The sequence below is a fragment of the Benincasa hispida genome, chromosome 9, assembly GCF_009727055.1.
Source record: "Benincasa hispida cultivar B227 chromosome 9, ASM972705v1, whole genome shotgun sequence".
NCBI lineage: Eukaryota > Viridiplantae > Streptophyta > Magnoliopsida > Cucurbitales > Cucurbitaceae > Benincasa > Benincasa hispida.
The window spans coordinates 19,399,195-19,420,183 of NC_052357.1; the positions used below are offsets into that span (position 1 = coordinate 19,399,195).

Here is a 20,989-nt window from a genome sequence, read left to right on the forward strand (position 1 = left end):
ATTAAGATAAACAATTGAGATCACGCTTGTTCTAAGGGACATGTAATTCATCGATGATAACCTAAAAAACGAACCTTATTTGATTAGGTTTATTGTTTAGTTGTGTTTCATAATCGTATTGAACTGAGGCGGTCCCAAATTTGTAATTAAAATAAGATATCGGATTAAAAAGTGGAGGGTGTTCAACTGAATTCTGTTTAAAACTATGCCAAGTCACTACCTTTACTATTATTATAGTAATATAAGAAATATGAATCTTTCACATTTACTACCATCATCATTTGATATATGTGATATTCAGAATTTTATTTTATTATGTTTATGATTGAAGTCCATTACAATTAATCTATCAATAGAATCCCATTGTAATGGTCTTCAGATGGTCTTTGCAGGAAGGAAAAAAAAAACCATCCAAATAGGAAGAACCAACAATACTAAGACGTAAATTTTACCGATTTGTTTTTTCAAAATAATAATAATAATAATAATTTACGGATTTCTGAAAAATAAATTTTGCTTGTGTACTTTTGAAAATTTTGTTTCATTTTAGTCGATGTTTTCAATTTTAGTCCCAGTCTGTCATGGTCTTTATTTCAAACAAAATTTATTCATCAACTTAGGAAAGTCTGGTCAAAATGAAATCGACTAAAATCTAGCATAATTGAGTTGGAAAGTAAACAGATAAGATCTTAGAAGTTCATATAACAAACTCGAACTTTATATAAAACTCAAACTAAAGAGAAGAAACCAAACTTGAGATTCTTGGATAGGGGCACTTTCTCAAAAAATTTGTCAAGTCATCCCTGATTTCCTAGGTAATTTTTAGGTAATTTTCACAGCCAACCGAACCATGGAATTCTCCAAATTACTGAACATCATAAACTGAGCATCATAAACAATTCTAAGCAAACCGTATCATAAACTGAGAAAAAGGCCCACACAGCTCAGTTCAACTCATTCTTAATGCATCTATAAACTAGAGAAATAATATCTTCCCTGGATTGCAAAGATTTTAAGCAGTTCAAAAATAGCAGTTCCAGTGAAATACAGTGAAATAGGCCACATCATAAAGCTCAAAAATTCAAGCCACAACTATGAAAACATTATAGAATGCTTGGTTATTTATGAACCCTGCAAAATCATGTGCTAGCTGCAGCTTCCTTTTTCTCTTCTGAGGACCCAACTCCACCTTTGATTTCAGCCTCCGGCTTCGCAGCTTCGCTTTTTTCTGGCTTTGACACCTCTTGTTCTATAAGATAAAACAGATTATCATCAACACAAAACAGCTAATTGATCCCTTCAACCAAATATAGCAAACGAGCTACAGCCAACATAAAAGAGTGAACAATGTTGTCGAAATACTGTCGACATTATTTCAATTGCCTATAATAATTCAACCACTTCAGATACAATTGCCAGACCTCAGGCACAATAATAAAGCATTCTGCATTGCTTAAGAAAAATGGGAACTTACCATCATCATCGCTCTCGTCGGAGTCATTATCATCTCCCATATCTCCCATGTCTCCCATGTCCATGTCACCCATGCCACCCATACCGCCAAATTTCTGCAAGATAAAACATTGATTAGAACAAGATATAGAGATACGGAATAAAGCAACCAGTTCAACTAACACATCCTTACCGAAAAGTCCATGCCTCCCAAATCCAAGTCACCTAGACCAGCAGTTCCTGAAAAACCAAAAGACAGACAATACACATTAGAAACGCAAGAAAGGATTAAAAAAAATTATAGTTCACAGTAAAAACCCAACAACTTGAGGCACGGCAGGACTACCATTATCTTCATCCTCATCCACCCATTTGTCCCAATCTACTTTGACATAATGGGGTGGCTTTCCATCTCCACGCAATAGCTTTTTCCACCATCCCTTCTCTGCCTTTTCTAGTATGCAGAATATGCTCCGAACTCCAATGTTAACTTTACTTTCCTGTTAGAACAAGAACTCTGTGTTGTCAAACTGTATATCATACATTTCTTCAAATTTTCCTGACAACTAGAAATTAGATGCAAACTACAGGGTCCATTCATTATATAAAAGCCTACTCTAAATGGAAAGGCCATGGCAGGAATTATGAGAGAAGTAATGTCTACTTACCTCAACATTAACTTTATCGAAGAGCTCCAACTTCAGTTCATAATGGTGATTCTCTGAACCAGCACTACCAGAGAAAGTGAATACTCCATCCGGCTCAAGATTAACCTTAGAATCCTTTGAGTCAGGGAGTTGTACAGTGATAAAGACCTTGTCCAGTCTCTGAGCCCATTTCACCTCAGGATGACGACTACATTTATTAAACAAATGTTATCAACAATCACAGATGTATGAATAAGTTGTAACAGTCTCAAAAGGTATGTTCATATAGGAAATCCTCAAAAGTATGAATTTAACTAAATCGTGTTTATGAGTCCACATATCAAAGAGCCAGCCACCTAATCACAAGTTGAAACGACAAGCCAAGAAGCTGTTTTGAAATCAAATTCAGCAAAAAAAAAAAAAAAAAAAAAAAAAGGCTAACGAGATAGGGCCTCAGTTAACCAAGTTGGAAACAAATCTCAGCTTTAAGTTGACCCAACAACTTACAGATTAATTTCAAGCCCCTATAAGTTAAAAACAAAAATGCAAGCCGACCAAATGTACAGTACATGATGTCAACAGAAAACTTGAATAAATATATGTTTGAAAAATAATACTGGGACCCTTGTGAGAAAACACTGCACACAAGAAGAAATATCAACAAAAAAAAAAAAAGAAAAAAAAAAAGCATGGGTGATACCAGAATCAAAACTTACAACCATCCCAACTAAGAAAAACAGGAACTTCTTAAAACCCTAAATAAACCACCATGATATTCCCACAATTCTCAGCTCAAAACCAACCAAGCCTTTACAAATTCCAAGCCCGAAAATCACATCAATTAGGGGGGGGAAACCATTTGGTAAGACATTTCTACCCAACAACTCACAAGATAGACTCTGATTCCCAACACCCAAAGTAAAAGAGAGAAAATCAGCAACGAATCTACAATGATCTCATATATTTGGCACAACCCAGTACAGTTGGAGAAGTAAAAATGGGGAAAATGAAGATCACAAAATCACAGATCAAAAAGACACCCAAAAGAATGCAATCTACGGAAAAATCAAGGTTGAGAGAGAGAGAGAGAGAGCAGCAATTTACCTCATTGCTTCGGATTATACAAAGATGATGTAGAAAGTGAAAAACCCTAGAGAAAGTGAAAGGAAGAGGGGAAGAAGAAACAGAAACCCTAAGGCAGAAGATAAGCCAAGTGGGCGGTATGAGTTGTGGGAAATAAAAGAAGAGGGAATGAGGGTTCTAGTACTTTCTAGCTACAATCTTCCTCACTTCTTTGGATGCCTTAACTTTTCAATTTTGTGTTGAATTTGGCTTCCATTCTATGGTCATGGGCTCATATTATTCTTATTGGGCTTTTGCTTGCCCTAGATCCAACAATACCCTCTATTATTTTCTTATTGGATTTCATTGAAGGGAAGAATGTAAGTGATGGGATGGGTGGGCATTTAGAATTTTTTCTTTTTCTTTCTTTTGTGCTCATTATGCAAATTGGGTTGCTTACTGTGTTGCCTGTTACGGCGTTGGACTTTTTTTTTTTTATTTCGAGGGACAAATTAGATTTTTTATTTCTTTGACTAGATTTATGATTAATTAATAGTGATTTTTTTTTTGTTTTCTTTGCGTTATGAGGTTTAAAAAAAAAAATACTCTCTAACAAATTCAAATATTTAAACATATTTGGTTTGTGATCCAAAAATTTGTTTTAAAAAAACGAAAAATAAATTATTTTTTCACTATATTTGAAAACATTTTTTGTTCCGATTTCAAAATTTAAAAATTGTGTTTAGTTGTTAATTTGAAAATGCATGTGTTGCAACCAAAAGGCATATAATATCCTTCATTTAATTAAGCAGGTTTACCGTTTAAAACAATTATCCTTAATTATAATCTAATATTTAATCAGTTTTAATTAAGCTCAATCCTTAGTAATTTTAATTTTAATTAAATAATATAAAAATATATTTTAATAGACAAATATGTTATACGAAAAGTGAAAATAGATAAAAATAGGATATGTTAATAAAGAATATTGCTTTTTTCTAAAATAAATATGATATAAATAATGAATGAAATAATAAATAATAAACTAGTTATAAATAATCAACAATGATCATATGTTCATCATGAAAGATCAAATTAAAATTGATCTCAATAAATAATCGTTTATTTATAAAAAAAAAATGTTAGTAATCAATTATTATTATTGAATAATGAATTTTTTTACTAACTAAATTTAACTAATTAAGTAAATATTTTAATAGATTATTATTAATTTATTAAAACAAATATTTATATTGATTTAGTGAAAGTAATATTAATTAGTTAATTAGTTAACTATATTCAAAATGAAATTAGGTATAAAATGAAAAATAGAAAATGATGGAATAAAGAGACCATAGTTTTGGGTGGGAAAAGAAAACTCTTATATGTGGGCAAAAAGGATGCTTTGGAATAGTTAATTCCCCAGGCAATGTATTGAAAGTTGCAAAACAAATATGGATTTTGGATGTCTGTGTCAATTCTCATTCAGAAAACCCTTTAACCAAATGACCCTTTAGGATATATTTGGCTAATGAGTTGGGAAGTAGAGTTGTGAACTTCACTTCTTATTTGGCTCAAGGAGCTTGTGGGTCACACTACTAAAAAAAATCAATTTTATACCTTAACAAATCTTTACACTGAAGAACATGACTCCAATGGCCCTTTTTTTTTAAACAAACTTTTATGTAACAGATCTTCAAAAATATGTATATAAGAAGATCAAAATAAAAAAGAGAGATTAGGGAAATGGTGTAGAGTGAACTTATCTTTACAGTTTTCTTCAAGAAGATTTCACTCCTTTCCGTGGATGGAGGCTATCCTTCGCCGAACCACGTACAACGTGTGTTCTACTCTTTCTTCTCCATCATTCTTTATGCTTGCATGTGTTGCCTTTGTTTTCCCTTGCCAAATCGCCATGTGAGAGAAATTGAGGGTTAGAGAGAATTTTTCCTTTCGAAAGAGAAGAACTGAAAGATAATTCTGAATAATAAAGGGAAAGAGAAGACTTACCTCACGTGTGATTAAGTATGCAACATGGCACTATGTAAACCACACTCGGCAGCTACCACATCTCATAATTTGAATCAGAATCAACTTGAGCCTATTTTCTTTCCCTGTCAATTGGGCCCAATAAATTGGTATCAGAACAAAGACTTTCAAGAAATCAATTCTTGGAGAGCCAAGATTCAAATTCTGATTCAATATGGCAGTAGCAAGATTCAAAATTGAAAATTTTGATGGAAAAGGTGATTTTGGCTTATGGAAAGTCAAAATCAGAGTCATTCTTAGTCAGCAAAAAGTTCACAAGGCACTTTTAGATCCATCAACTCTCCCAACAATAATCACAACAAAGGAAAAGGAAGATATGAAGTTGGAAGCCTTGATGCTTGAATACTTGACTCAAGAGCCACTAATCACGTTCGTTCTTCTTTATAGGGAATTAGTTCCTTCTAGCAACTCGAATTGAGTGAAATGATGCTCAAGGTTGGAGCGGGAGACACCATTTTAGCTCTGCAATGGGAGCTGCTAAGTTGTTTTTTAGAAGTAGATTTTTTGTTTTTAGAAAACGTATATATTGCTCCCAAAATGAGAAGGAACCTTGTTTCTATTTCCTATTTAATGGAACAATTGCACTCTGCGTTCATTATGAAAAATGGTATGACTAATTATTCAGCTAAACTAGAAAACAACTTATACGTGTTAAGACCAACTGAATCAAAGACACTTTTAAATCATGAGATGTTTAAAATTGCTAATACTAAAAAAAAGACAAAGAATTTCTCCAAGTAACAATGATACTATCTTTGACATTTGAGATTAGACCACATAAATCTCGATAGAATCGGGAGATGGGTAGAAGATGATTCATTATCTCCATGTGAATCTTGTCTCTAAGGTAAAATGACTAAAAGACCTTTTAGTGGAAAATGTTATAGAGTCAAAGAGCCCTTAGAGCTTATACATTCAAATCTTTATGGTCCAATGAATGTAAAGGCTAGAGAAGGGTACAAATACTTCATTTCTTTCATAGATGATTATTTAAGGTATGGTTACTTATACCTAATGGAACATAAGTCTGAAGCCTTTGAAAAGTTCAAAGAGTATAAGACATGAAGTTGAAAACCTATTAGGAAAAACAATTAAAACACTTCAATATGATGGAGTGGAGAATACATGTATTTAGAATTCCAGGACTATATGATAGAACATGGAATTCAATCCTAACTCTCAGCACCTGGTGCACCTCAGCAGAATGGTGTATCAAAAAGGAGAAATAGAACCTTACTAGATATGGTTCGTTCTATGATGAGTTATGCTTAATTGCCTAACTCGTTTTGGGAGTATGCGGTAGAGACCACAATTCACGTCTTGAACAATGTTCCCTCAAAGAGTGTTTTTGGAACATCTTTTGAGTTATGAAGGAGGCGTAAACTGAGTTTACGTTACTTTGGAATCTGAGGTTGTCCTACACATGTGTTAGTGACAAATCCTAAGAAGTTGGAACCTCGTTCAAGATTATGCTAATTTGTTGGTTACCCTAAGGAAACCAGAGGTGGTTCATTTTATGACCCTCAAGAAAATAAAGTGTTTATATCGACAAATGCTATCTTTTTAAGAAGACCACATGAGTGATCATAAACCATGAAGCAAAATTGTATTGAGTGAAGCTACTGAAGAATCAACAAGGGTTATTGATGCAGCTGGTTCTTCATCAAGAGTTAATGAAGAAACTAGGGGTATTCATGAGTTGGGTTGGGTTGGGTTGAAAGACTTTTTAGACTCAACCCAATTGTTCGGGTTGTAAATTTCTTCAACCCAATAACTCTTATTAAAAAATGAACCCACTCAACCCAACCATGAAATATTTGGGTTGGGTTGGTTCGGTTTCATCGGGTCATTTATTTAAAATCTTGTTCTAAAAAGAAACAAAGCGTAAATATGTAAAAATCTAATTTAATTATTTTCATATATTGAATTAAGATTAACTACTCAATTTCAATTTATATAGTGAATATTTTCTTTCAAAAGTGCAAAAACTACTTTTAAGAGTTGTTGAAGAATAAATTATTCAAAAAAATATTGGAATTAAATAAAATTAAAATCAATATATGTATAAATAATTGTTTTATAAGTAACAAAAAAAATATATTTTAAAATTAATAATAAATTCGGGTTGGTTCAAGTTGGTTTGGATTATATTAGGTGAACCCATGAACCAACCCAACCTATAAAATTTTCATTTATTTAAACCCAACCCAACTCAAATGAGTTGATAACCCAACCCAAACCGCATGGGTTGGGTTGGGTTGATCGGGTTTTTTGAACACCCCTAGAAGAAACCAATACTTCAGGTCAGTCTCGTTCTTCTCAATCGTTGAGAATACCTCGACGCAGTGGGAGAGTTGTGATACAACCTGACCGTTACTTGGGTTTAACTGAAACTTAGGTTTTCATACCAGATGATGATTTTGAGGATTCATTGTCCTATAAACAGACAATGAATGATGTAGACAAGGACCAATGAGTCAAAGTCATGGACCATGAAATGTGATCTATGTACTCCAATTCAGTATGGGATCTTGTAGATCCACTGAAGGGGTAAAACTCATAGGGTACAAATAGATCTATAAAAGAAAGAAAGACGTAGCTGGAAAGGTATAAAACTTCAAAGTTAGACTAGTAGCAAAGTATTATACCCAGAGGGAAGAGATTGGCTATGAGGAAACTTTTTCCCTTGTTACTATGCTTAAGTCTATAAGAATTCTCTTGTCGATAGCTACAAATGGATGTCAAGACTGCTTTTCTAAATGGAAATCTTGAAGAGAATATCCTTATGTCTCAGCCTGAGGGATTCATAGCCCAACGTCAGGAGTAAAAAGTTTACAAGCTGAATTGATCCATTTATGAGTTAAAGGGTTTTGATCAAAACGTTGATGAACCTTGTATCTACAAGAAATCCATCAACGATAAAATAGCTTTTCTAACACTTTATGTGGACGATATTTGCTTATGAATCCAGATTCGGCCTCTGATGGCCCCAATATTCTCCTGCGACCTAGCTATGTCATCCTCCATTGCCTTGAATGCTTTTTAGAAGTGAAAGTTGTCCCCACAAACCAACACGGGTCCTTTCAGTATGCTTTGTCCTCACTCACATGCATCCTAGGAAAACTCCCAAGAGGTCACCCAACAAAGGATTGCTCCAAGCTAAGCACGTTTAACTTTGGAGTTCTTATGATTGAGCCACCGAAAAGGAAGGTGCACCTTATTGGTATAGGTAGTAACTTTCAATTCTTTTAAACCTTTCTTAACCATACTTTTATGTCCTCAGGAATCCTCTCATTCAGATGTGATATCAGTTCATTCATGTACCCCTCATGAACTCGAATCGTTACACTCTTGGCTAAAGTGTTTGAGGGTTATCTAGAGAGTTTAGATCTACGAGACATGTATATTATATAATCTAGGACAAGTGGGAGAGTAATGGGTATATGGATGCCCTAATTTATTATATTTATTTACAATAATCCCGCTTTTTGGATTCTAATATTGTGTACAACCCACTTACTAGAGTTTTAGTTCAAGTGGGAGTTTGTTGGATTTGATATCCTAAAACTCGTAGATAGTAAATGTTATTAATTGACCATCATCAATAAAAAGTTATAGATGTTAATTCAATAAATGTTATTGTTTATGTTGTTTGTCTCTTTTTATCTTAATAACCCTAAATCTGATAAACTAACATTCAAGGCTTTCTTATGAGTCTTGAATTATATGTGGAGACATATAAGGATCAATGTTCAAGATACAACCTAAAGGATCTATAGTATAGGGACAAGGTTAGGTATCTTATCTTGGTAACACTATGGATACGACCCACTTTGTATTTGATACAAATGCAATGATCCAACGCGTTCGTGTAGTTGACATGCGAGTGAAAGTATCATATATAATGAGTTTTCATAAGACTGGACCGTAAAATAGTAACCACTAAATGTAACACCGTTAACTAGTTAGATTCCTACTTCAATAGGATGACCTACGCAACTTAGTCTTAATCCTGAGTATATTATGAACTCCTGTTCACGAGGGATTGTCCTTTGATTTATATAGGCGAGGATGGCTAGTTTGTTGACCCAATATGCCTACCATTTTAGGGACAAGACTGAGTGGGGAGTTGGAAACATAATAATATAAGATGGAATTCACTCTTTCCCACCTTAAGGGTAAGTAAGTGAGTGTTCCCTTGAGCGGTGTGTCCGGAACTTGAGCAAAGGACCCTACCCTCTCATTGACTCGAGAGGGTTTCTGTTTATTGGTTAGACCATAAACAGATTGAGGTAACCCAAGGGTAAAACAATAATTTGATCCAGTTGGAGTCACGAACACTCGTGAAGGACTAACTTGCTATTATTGATCTATATCCGCATACACAGAAATATATTTGTAGTGAGAAAAGTGCAGCTGTAGGTTTTTAGTGGAGTGTACCCACAGTTAACAAATATTGATTAACTTAGTTAATGAGTTTAGCCAATTAATCTCATATCGTTGGAGCTTCTGATCTACAAGTCCACTAAGTCCCCTTGTTATCTCACTGAAGGATATTTAAGGGGGACGATTTGAATTGTTCAAATTAATTTGAGGAAACCATATATTAATGTGATTAATATATAATTGATTATGGATATGATTTATAATTCAAATTAAATTAGAAAGTAATATTTGAATAAGATTCGATTAATTAATTTAAGTAAATTAAATTCACAAAGAATTAATTAATAGAGATTACACACACATATATATGATGTTTATGATAATTAAATATATATACATTAAATTAGATTTAATGTATAAACAGTTATTTAATTAATGTACAAATTAAATTCAATAAGTGTTATTCAATTGTGTTAAATGAATTAAATAAGTGTTAATTAATTAATTGATTGTGGAAAAGAAAAATAGGAAAATGAGGAAGACGGCTTGGTCCTTCTCTATATAAAGGCCTCCTCGTGGCCCCTTTGGGAGACAAGATACTGACAATACACAACACACAAGTGTTATTTTGCAAAATTTGTCCTAAGCCATAAAGAGAATCCTCTCTACTCTCCAAAACTCTTTGCTCCTCTCCTTCTCTCAATATTTGAATACTACCTATCCCTCTATTGGAATCCTAGAGAATAACTGGTAGTGTTCGAAATTGTTCAAGAAATCATTCGTGATCAAGATCGTTGGAAGAGTCGTTCGTTGGAACTTCGAGAGGATTGTTTGTAAAGCTTAGGAATCTACATGAATGGTTCTAATATTTTCCCAAAACATGCCAATTTACATGTTAATATTCTATTTTAGTATAATGAATTTCTTTATGTAAAAATTAAATTGCGAGATGAAATGTGTTCTCAAACAAACGCTTCCATTGTAGGATTCGATTTCTTCACCCAGCTGTCAATCACTTTCAGCTCCAAATTGGTATACTAATTAAAAGCATTTCCTTTTAAGGTTCGGAAAAATTGCTTGACTAGCAGGTCTCCTTTTGTTCTTGCCTTTTCACAGGTTTCAACAAAGTGAGCAATGTGTTGTTTCGAATTGCCCTTTCCATCGAATAGTTGAAACTTTGGAGGTTGGTATCCAGCTAGCATTCTCAGATTGTCGATTCACTTGGTGCATGATTTGGAGTACATAAAAAAGATTGCGATGGTCTTCCATATTGAGCCCTTATGGAGTTTGTAATCATATTTTGTAGCTATTAAACTGATAGGGAGGTGACAGAGGTTGATTGTTGTAGTTCGTTTTCTTGTAAGACAGTCTTTTCTTTGTCATTGGCTTTGGTCTCCGGAAAAACTTAGTTCGTGGAATTTGAATCAAGTTTGTTCGTACGAGGTCTATGACAGAGGTGATAGATATTGTTCGCACGAGGTCTTCGGAAAAACATGGTTCGTGGAATTTGAACTTTTGTATTTGTATTATTTTCAGTATAGCGAGTACAATCTCTAATACACAACCCTTTGATGCTTTCAAAATAAACTTTAATCTTTAAACTGGTTGATCTTCTTAGATGATCAGCCTTTGGGCTTGTTGATCTTCTTGGATGATCGAATTTTGGGCTTGTTGATCTTCTTGGATGCTCGGCCATTAGGCTTGATGATCTTCTTAGATGATCGACCTTTGGGCTTATTAATCTTCTTGGATGATCAGCCTTTAGGTTTGATGATCTTCTTGGAGGATCAATGTTTATACGAGGTTTCTAAAGAAACTTGTTTCGTGGAGTTGAACTTGTGTATGTATTGATATTGATTTGATGCGAATGTGGTTCGATCTACAATAGTTGATCCTCTGATTCTCTCTCAGTTGAATGCGTACGCTTGATGTATGGAAGCGGAGCGAGTGGATGTTCTTGAGCTTGGAGTCTTAGAAGAATGCTTGTATCTCCATAAGACTTCAGTCTCCAAGTGTGGTTAGTTTCAGGATTCAAGGAGTCTTCTGATTGTAGAGAATTCTCTCTAGGCTCTCTGGATTCTAAAATTTATGATCCTCACAAATGAAGAGAACTCCTCTATTTATAGAGTTCTCAGATGGGCTTTGTGGGCTGAAGTTTGGTTGATCCATGGACTTGGTCTTTGGACCTAACTAATTGAATTTGGGCTTTATTTGACGTTTAGGTCAAATTAAGCCTATTTTTTAGTTCAATTGGTTTTAGCTCAAATAATAATATCAAATTAGATCAAATTATTTGATTCAATCTAAAAGTCATGATGAAAACACGTAGCACCATCGGGATTTGCCAATTTATGTCTTCAATTTCAATTTGGGACACATGTCAACCTCTAGTTTGACCTAATTTGATGATTTGGCAATTTTGTCATTAATTTGAGAAATGACGTGGCAATTTCTAATTGGTCCAAAAATTTCTTATTCAACAAATGCCCTCCTTTTGAGATTTATGCATCTATATAGGTGGGTGAATCTCGAAACAAAGTTTAAGTCAGACTACAAGTTTTATGTTCTTGGGTTTGACTCTATTTGACATGTGAATTAATCAAACTATGAATTTGGTACATAAGTTTGATTCAAATTTATGGTAAATTTTGACCAAATTTTAAACTTTATTTACAATCTATTTTGATTTGAAGATAAAAACTCAATAATTTGAACTTGAGACAAAATTTGGAAAACGCCCAAATTTTAACTTGACACAAATAAAAGTCCTCAATTTTAACTTAACTTGAGAATTCAAACTTGGATTATGGGATAATACTTGGAATATGGCCAAATTTTGGTTGGGGATAAATTTGAGATTTTATTCTTTGCTTGAATTAAATCGAAAACAAATTGGAATGATTTGAATTTGTTGAATATGGCCAAATTTTAATTTGAGAAAAATTTGGAGATTTTACCTTAAATTTAAATTTGATAAAAGATAAAAATGAATGATTTGAATTTGGGTAAATTTTGGAATATGGCCAAAATTTTAATTTAAGAGAAATTTCATGTTGTATCCCTAATTTAATTTGATTTGGGATAAAAGCGTAAAAATTTGAATTTAGTATGAAATTTGGAATATGACCAAATTTTAATTTGGGATGAATTTGGAGGCTCTACTCACGATTTATTTATTTTTACTTGGATAAAGAGTCAAAATTGAATAATTTGAATTTGCGATAAAATTTGAGTAGCTTAATCCAGGTACATTATCAAACATTTTCAAAAAAAGTAAATAAAAAGATAAGATAATGGAACTTAGATATTGGATTTCCTAATTTGATAAGATTTTACTTAAGGATATAAATCAATTAGGGTTTAAATTCTTTCTATAAATTGGTTGAACCCTTTTTTTTTAAAAAAAAGCTTCAATCAACGGCAAGGTAATCAAACATGTTTCAAGTCTTTTTTTTTTTTTTAATTTTCTTTTTCATGTACACAACTGTCACCTCCCTCCCTAAGTGATCTCTACCATCCAAGGTGACGATCGGATCGCCTCCGCCCGCAATCTTGGAAAGAAAGGGGCAACTTTAGACGTCGTTGGAACCACCAGAATGCATCATGTTCGAGGTTGGAGACATCGGTTTGTTGGTTGAGTGACGGTATGGTTTTTTTTCATCTTTGTAGTCGTGGCCTTTGATGCCCTGGTCGAGGGTCGTCGTCGATGAACATAGGCACCGACTACTGAGATTGACGACGCTTGTCGCGGACGATGATGGTATAGGTTCGTCGCCATCGTTAAGAGAGAAAGACATTGGTGTGTCTTTTCTTTTCCTATTTTTTTTCTTTCTTTCTTTTATTATATATATATTTTTAATTTCCTTTCTCCATTATTTGAAATTAATTTTTTTTACTAATTTCTTTACACTGCTTTATTTTACAAGAATTAAAGCTACACGTAACTTGCATTCAAGGGCGTAACTCACCAACTTCTAGATATCCTTGCAAAGGGTGAGTTTTTTCCTTTTTTTTTTTTTGTAGCAACAAACAGAGCATGAGGTAGTTTTGGGTTTATGTAAGCACGATCTCAATCCGCAACTTGAGAATTTCGTCTTAAGTCCTTGGGGATCTCGACGTTCTATTGCCTTTGATCATAGTGTGCAACCTGAGGATTCTGTCGGTTTTGGCTTCAGTCTTTGACTTGAGCATTCTGTCGATTTCAAACTCAGTGCTCTACTTGTTTTGAACTCCACATACTATTAGCTTTGATCTTAGTGCGCGACCTAAGGATTCCTTTGGTTTTGGCCTCAGTATTTGACTTGAGAATTTCATCGGTTTCAAACTCGGTGCTCTACCGGCTTTGATCTTTGTATTCTATCAACTTCGATCTTAGTACAAGACCTGTGGATTTCGTCGGTTTTTGCTTCAGTCTTTGACTCGAGAATTCTGTCGGTTTCAAACTCAGTGCTCTACTGACTTTGATCCCCGCATTCTATTGGCTTCAATCTTAATGCACGACCTGAGGATTCCATCGGTTTTGGCTTCAGTCTTTGACTCGAGCATTTCATCGGTTTCACACTCCGTGCTCTACCGGATTTGATCTCCGCATTCTATTAGCTTCAATATTAGTGCGCGACCTGAGGATTCCGTCGATTTTGGCTTCAATCTTTGACTCGAGCATTCCTTCAATTTCAAACTCAATGCTCTACCGACTTTGATCTCTGCATTCTATTGGCTTCGATCTTAGTGCACAACCTGAGGATTCTGTTGGTTTTGGCTTCAGTCAGTTTCAAACTCAATGCTCTAATGGTTTTGGTCTCTGCATTCTATTAGCTTCGATCTCAGTGTGCGACCTGAGTTCCGTAGGTTTTGGCTTCAGTCTTTTGCTTGAGCATTCCATCAGTTTCAAACTCAATGCTCTACTAACTTTTATCTCCGCATTCTATTGGTTTCAATATTAGTGGGTGACCTGAGGATTCCATCCATTTTGGCTTCAGTCTTTGACTCAAACATTCCATCAATGTCAAAATCAGTGTTCTACCTGCTTTGATCTCTTCATCGTATTTATTGGGGTTGATGTCCTAAATCTCTTAGAGTCCTATAGTTTGTAAATATTATTGAACAAACTCATTGTTTATTTAATAAAATATATGACATTTTATTCAAACTCATTGTCTATAATATATATGATATTTTAGTTGCATTAACCACAAACCAATAAACTAACATCCAAGGTGTTGGGTTTTATGTCCTAAAACTCGTGGTTTATAAACAATAGAACTTATTCTGAAAATTCAATAAAGTTGTTATTGAATATATTATTTTTTAGAAATCCAACAAAACCTAAGTCCCTTGACTATTATATGAGTACTGAACTTTATGTGGAGACATACAAGTGGATCAAGTTCGAGTAAATAGTCAAAATGATCTATAGTATATGAATAAGGTTGGGTGTCTTATTCTAGTAACATTATTGGATGCGACCGACTCTGTAGTTGTTACAAAGAGTTGTAAAGTGCTACAAACGAAGTGATCCTAATTCGTTCATGTTGGGACATGAGGAGCGGGGGTGTCCTGTGCAAATGAGTTTTGTACAAGATCAGACCACGAAACCAGTCACTCTTACTTTATAACGCTGTTTACTGTTTAAAACTAACTATTTCAAATTGATGACCTAGGTAACTTGACCTTAATCCTGAGCTAACTATGAACTCCTGTTTGTTCGGGATTATCCTTTGATCTGCAAACGGTGAGAATAGACCAACTGCCTCTGCTCAATAAGCTTACCATTTTGAGGATAAGATCGGATGAATAGCTCGGAATATAGAGTATAAGACGAAATTCACTCCTACCTGATTAGGGTTAGTAGAGAGGTTGTTCCCTTCAAGTGTTGATTCTGGGTCTTGAACAAGAGGCCTCACCCTCTCATTGGCTTGAGAGGGATTCGATTTGTTGATTGAATCACAAATCAATTGTTCATTAGGGGATCAATGGAACTTAAGGAGCAAAAGGTAATTTCGGGGAGTAAAACAGAGATTCGACCTAGCCGTTGTTACGAGCAACCTGTGAAGAGTTAAATTACTAATCATGATTATATCGAGTGGACATAATATATCTACAGTGAGGAGAGTTCAGCTATGGGCTTTAGTGGAATCACCCATTAGTTAATGAATGGGGGTTAGATTAGTCTAATGAGTTTAGTCGATTAATATCGGATCGTTGGAGTCCATGATATAGGTCTACGAGGTCCCCCTACTAGCTCGTAAATGGATTAGCTCTAGAATAGCGTAATAAGTTAATTTGAAATGTTCAAATTAGAATTAAATGAATTTGGAGAAATAATATTTAAATATGATTTAAATATTTGAAGATGGTATTGCGTAAAATTAATTTAATATTTGATATTAAATTAATTAGAATTATTTAAATTGTTTAAATAATTATTTATTAATTTATTAAGAAAATTAATTTTGTAAAATTAATAATATTTTCAGTTTTATTAAATAAAAATTGATTTTTGAAATCATTTTAATAAAATATAAAAAGAAAAGAAAAACACAAAGTTGGAAAATTTGATTTTCCATTTACTTCATGAACTAATTTACAAACAACCCATTTTAAATCTTCATTAACTCTAAACACGAGTTGCATCTCATACAGTAAATCTCTTTGCATGAGTGTCTGCAATATATTGAAGAGATTAGAGTGTTTTGAATATTAGGCAATCGATCAATTTTTTGAAAAATTTGTAAGAGAAGAAGTTGTTCTTCTGCTGGGTTGCTGCTGTGAGTTTGTTTCCTATTCCCTTAATTCGAGCTTATTTTGAGTCCTACTACTTAATCTAGAGCACCAAAAGGATAGTAGGAAAGATCTTGCGGTGGTCTACAACAAGATTCAGAGGAGATTTGCAGTTGGATTCGAGCTTAGAGGAAGTTCTTCAAAGGTATGTTTTGAAACCCATTTATTTCTACTGAAGCATGCTTTCATTTCTGCCAAAATCAATGAATTAGAGTGCTTATGGATCCTGGTAACTTTCGTTGCGCATTGGTACCTTCCAACAACTGGTATCAGAGCATCTTTTAAGCATTCAATTCGGTTTAATTTGGTTTGGTGGGTGTTTTATATGAGAAATATGATGTCGTACTGATATGGTTCTTTGAGTTTTGACTTTTAATTTCTCTTTGATTTCTTAATTAAATTTGTAATTGACTCTTGCTTGATGAGCTTATATGTGTTCCCAAGAGTCTGTAATATATTTGGAGTCATTAGAGTTGAAATTAAGCTGTAAATCGAAGAAACAAGCGAAGAGGCCGAGTTGCAGATTCCAAAAAATCAGCCTCTGTATATAGTCGTTAAGCTTTAGTAGCTAAACGATCGTTTAGTTTCATGCGTTAGACGATGTGAAGAAAATCTAAACAATCGTGTAGCTTCAGGCATTGATCATTGAGGTGTTGTGCACTAGACGATGGTGTACCTGCGGGAGCTAAGTGATGCGTTATATTGCTATACAATGGCACTACACGATCGTGTAGCTTCAGGTGGGAACTAAACGATGTGGTGAAGAGTTATGCGATAGTGCTGTAAGATCGTTTACCTTTGATCGAAAGCTAAACGATGCGTTGAGATGCTAAGCGATAGCACTACGCGATCATTTACCTCTATGTGGCAGCTAAGCAATAGCACTACGCGATCCCTTACCTATGTGCGGCAGTTGGGTGATGCGTCGAATACTATGTGGTAGCATTAAGCGATCGTTTACCTTGTGCATGCACTAAATGATCAACTTCAAGCGTTAGACGATGACGCTAAGTGATCGTGTAATAAATTGTCCGTGTTAAATGATGGAACTGCGTGATAGTGTTAGACACTAAGCGATCGTGTAGTTTCTTCCGACACTAGACGGTGACACTATGTGTTAGAAGGAAAATACTATACGATCGTGTAGTTTGATCAGGAGCTATGTGATAGTTGCTAAATGATCAAGCAAATACTAAACAATTAAGCAAAACGCATGACAATGGTCGTCATTGCTAAACGATGAGACTTAGCGAGATGTTAAACATTAGCAAGAGTTGTCATTTCGATCGGTTCTCTTGAGGTCCGGTCCGGTTTAGCCTCGAATGGTTTTTGGCTGGTCCAGTTCAGACGGTTCGGGTCTGGTTCAAGCTACTTGAGTTTGTTTTGGAGCGATTCGAGTAGTCCGAAAGTGGTTCAGAAGCCGTTTGTAATAATTAGGTTTTGTTTGATTGTTTTTGCCAAAACTAAAGCCATATCAGTTAGTGTTTAATTATTTATGCATGTGATATATGTTATAATTAAATAAATCTTGTATGTGCATACAGTATGCCATGTATATTTAAAATCCCACCGTAGGAAGCATGTTTCATGCATTGAAAGTATGTTATAAAATGTTATAATATATAATATGCATGTTAGGGTTTCTTTTATTTAATATAATGGTTATATTAGATATTGAATGCCTTTGTTATTTGTCGTTGATGTTTAGCATGTCTAAAATTTTGTAAGTTGTTATAAAATTGGGTTAGATATTTAAAATCCATAACAAATAACAACTGCATGCTCATTTTGGTTAACCACTTGTTTTAATAGTTAAAATAGGTCGTTAAACTTATAAAACTAGGGTTACAAACTCAACCGGTATATAATCCTATCGAAGGCTGGGGTACTTAAGTTAACGGTCTACGGAACACCTCCTACCTGAGGATTATAGCCGAATAATTGAGTGTTGGTAACCGGTTTTATGAGCATTCGTGAGCAGTGTGAGGTAATAAAAATGGTTTATCACCTAGACATCGTAGGTTTAAAATCCATTTATAAATGTTATACTTGGATAAACCACCTAGACTTAAAGTTGTTTTTATTAGCCGAAAAGAACCTAAGTATAAATTTACCCAAATATTTAGAACACTTCAGTGGAAGAATAAAAGTTATTAGCTCTCATGTCCTCAAGAGTTCACACCGTGAGATCCATGCTCGGTTTCTTGTCGATTTTACCTCGACTGCTCCATACGGAAAGTGTTTGCATGGGTCAATAACAGGGTGAATGGAGGAAGTCGTACATAGTAAGTGGGTGAAGGAAATGTGTCAACATTATCCTACAGTCTCCTCCATTAGTTTGAACCGTGATATTCCTATGTTGCGCATGTTGTCGTTTTCATGCAGCACTAGCTAGTCATTAACCGCGGCGATCCCTACGAAGGGTTGTAACATAGGATTCGGAACAATCTAAGCTTCAGTAAAATGAATAGGGTCTTATAGTTCCATCTTGAGTGTTGTCTTCTATTTCGGAGGCATACTCATACTATTCTATAAGATCTGGAAATGGCTGGTCTACACTTACAAGACTTACTAAGTGTTAGTAATGATCTTGACCGAAAACGATAACTAAATGACTATCGGAATATGAGTTATTCTAGAGATAGTATTTGGTCAAGAATTGTCTTGCTTTTATGAAGGAATCCTTGACTGCCCGACGTTAGCATTTATTCTAAATCACTTAAGTATCGTTGCAAAAATAATGATTATGAGTACATTATCACTTTGCTAAAACTTGATTGGATTTAAAAGCAATTCACTTATAAAATTTGTTCATAATTTCAGAATGACGAGTATAATTATACAATTGTTGGCTTCGGACAAACTGATCGAGGATAACTATGTCACATGGAAATCAAATTTGAACACGATACTTACGATAGACGATTTGAGATTTGTCTTAATAGAGGAATGTCCTCCCATTCCTAGCTCTAATTCCAACCAAACTGTTCGGGAAGCAATTGATAGATGGATCAGAGCAAATGATAAAGCCCATGCTTATATTCTCGCTAGCCTGTTTGACGTTTTGGCGAAAAAACACGAGGATATGAGTACTACCAAAGAGATTATGGAATCTCTAAGAGGGATGTTTGGACAAGCGTCCTTCACCCTAAGGCATAATGCTATCAAATACGTTTACAATAGTCGTATGAACGAGGGGATCAATGTTCGTTAACATGTCCTGGACATGATGATCCACTTTAATGTGGCTGAAGTAAACGGCGCTGTGATAAACGAGAGAAGCCAAGTTGGTTTTATTCTAGAATCTCTTCCAAAGAATTCTCTACAAATGCTTTGATGAATAAAATTAAATACAACTTGACTACTCTGCTGAATAAGTTGCAGGCTTTCCAGACCATGTTGAGAACTAAGGGTCTGGAACCAAAAGTAAATGTTGCTTCTGCTAAGAAGAGACGAACATCTTTCAAACCTAATGTTTCCAGTGAAGAAAAATAAAGGGAAAGGGAAGAAGAAGCCTGCTGGCAAAAAAAGCAAGAAAACCGCTGCAGAGAAAGGGAAACGTTTCCACTGCAACGAACAAGAGTACTGGAAGAGAAATTGCCCCAAATATCTTGCAAAGAAGAGAGCAGAGAAAGGTAAACAGGTTACTTAGTTTCTGGAGACCGCTTGCTCAACTCATCCAATGGGAGAAGTTGCTAAAGATTTAATTACCTATTTTTTAAATCTTGTAATAAACATATTGTACATATTTTTGTTTTGAATGAAATGTTCATTTTCAGGAAATATGTTTGTTTTATCTCATAGCAACTTCTGTTAAGAATCAAATTGTTAAAAGTCATTCGTAAATATTCAGATATTAAATGGCTAAGATCGAAGTATAATAAGTTTTAAAGATTTCTAGATTTGGCTGTTAAAAAGAGTTGTTAAGGCAGGTCAGATGCATCTTGATCAAAGAGTTGAGAGTATCTCAATGTAGTGGGAGGAAAGTGTGCTTCCTGGCCGTTATTGAGAATTAGATGCATTCCCCATATAGTTTAATAAAAAGCCTATTATACACTAATAAGTTTACAATGATTTTCTTGGCTAAAGTGTTTGAGAATCACCTAGTAAGACTAGAAATACCAGGTTAATAACTTAAGGCAAGTGGGAGAAATATCGGGTATGAGATACCGAATGGTAAAATCATGGGAATGGGATGCCCTAGTTTATTGTATTTCTCTATAAAACTTAGAAACTGAGTCTTATATATCGGATATATAGTTACCACTAGAGTTTTAGTCCAAGTGGGAGTTTGTTGGGTTTTATGTCCTAAAACTCGTGGTTTGTAAACAATAGAACTTATTCTGAAAATTCAGTAAAGTTGTTATTGAATATATTATTTTTTAGAAATCTAATAAACCTAATTCCCTTGACTATTACATGAGTACTTGAACTTTATGTAGAGATATACAAGTGGATCAGGTTCGAGTAAATAGTCAAAATGATCTATAGTATATGAATATGGTTGGGTGCCTTATTCTGGTAACACTATTGAATGCGACCTACTCTGTAGTTGTTACAAAGAGTTGTAAAGTGCTACAAACAAAGTGATCCTAATTCGTTCATGTTGGGAC

General features: G+C 34.4%; 1 protein-coding gene across 1 annotated transcript; it reads right to left on the minus strand.

Annotated features, from left to right (window-relative positions):
• Positions 1–883: 883 nt before the first annotated feature.
• Positions 884–3,361, minus strand: LOC120084985 (uncharacterized protein OsI_027940). Its single transcript, XM_039040799.1, has 6 exons — positions 3,204–3,361; positions 2,121–2,307; positions 1,799–1,952; positions 1,646–1,692; positions 1,475–1,568; positions 884–1,249 (listed from the first exon to the last, which is right to left on the minus strand). Exons 1-6 carry the CDS (start codon positions 3,206–3,208, stop codon positions 1,140–1,142), a joined length of 597 nt encoding a protein of 198 aa, XP_038896727.1. The 5' UTR covers positions 3,209–3,361; the 3' UTR covers positions 884–1,139.
• Between the last annotated feature and the right edge of the window lie 17,628 nt (positions 3,362–20,989).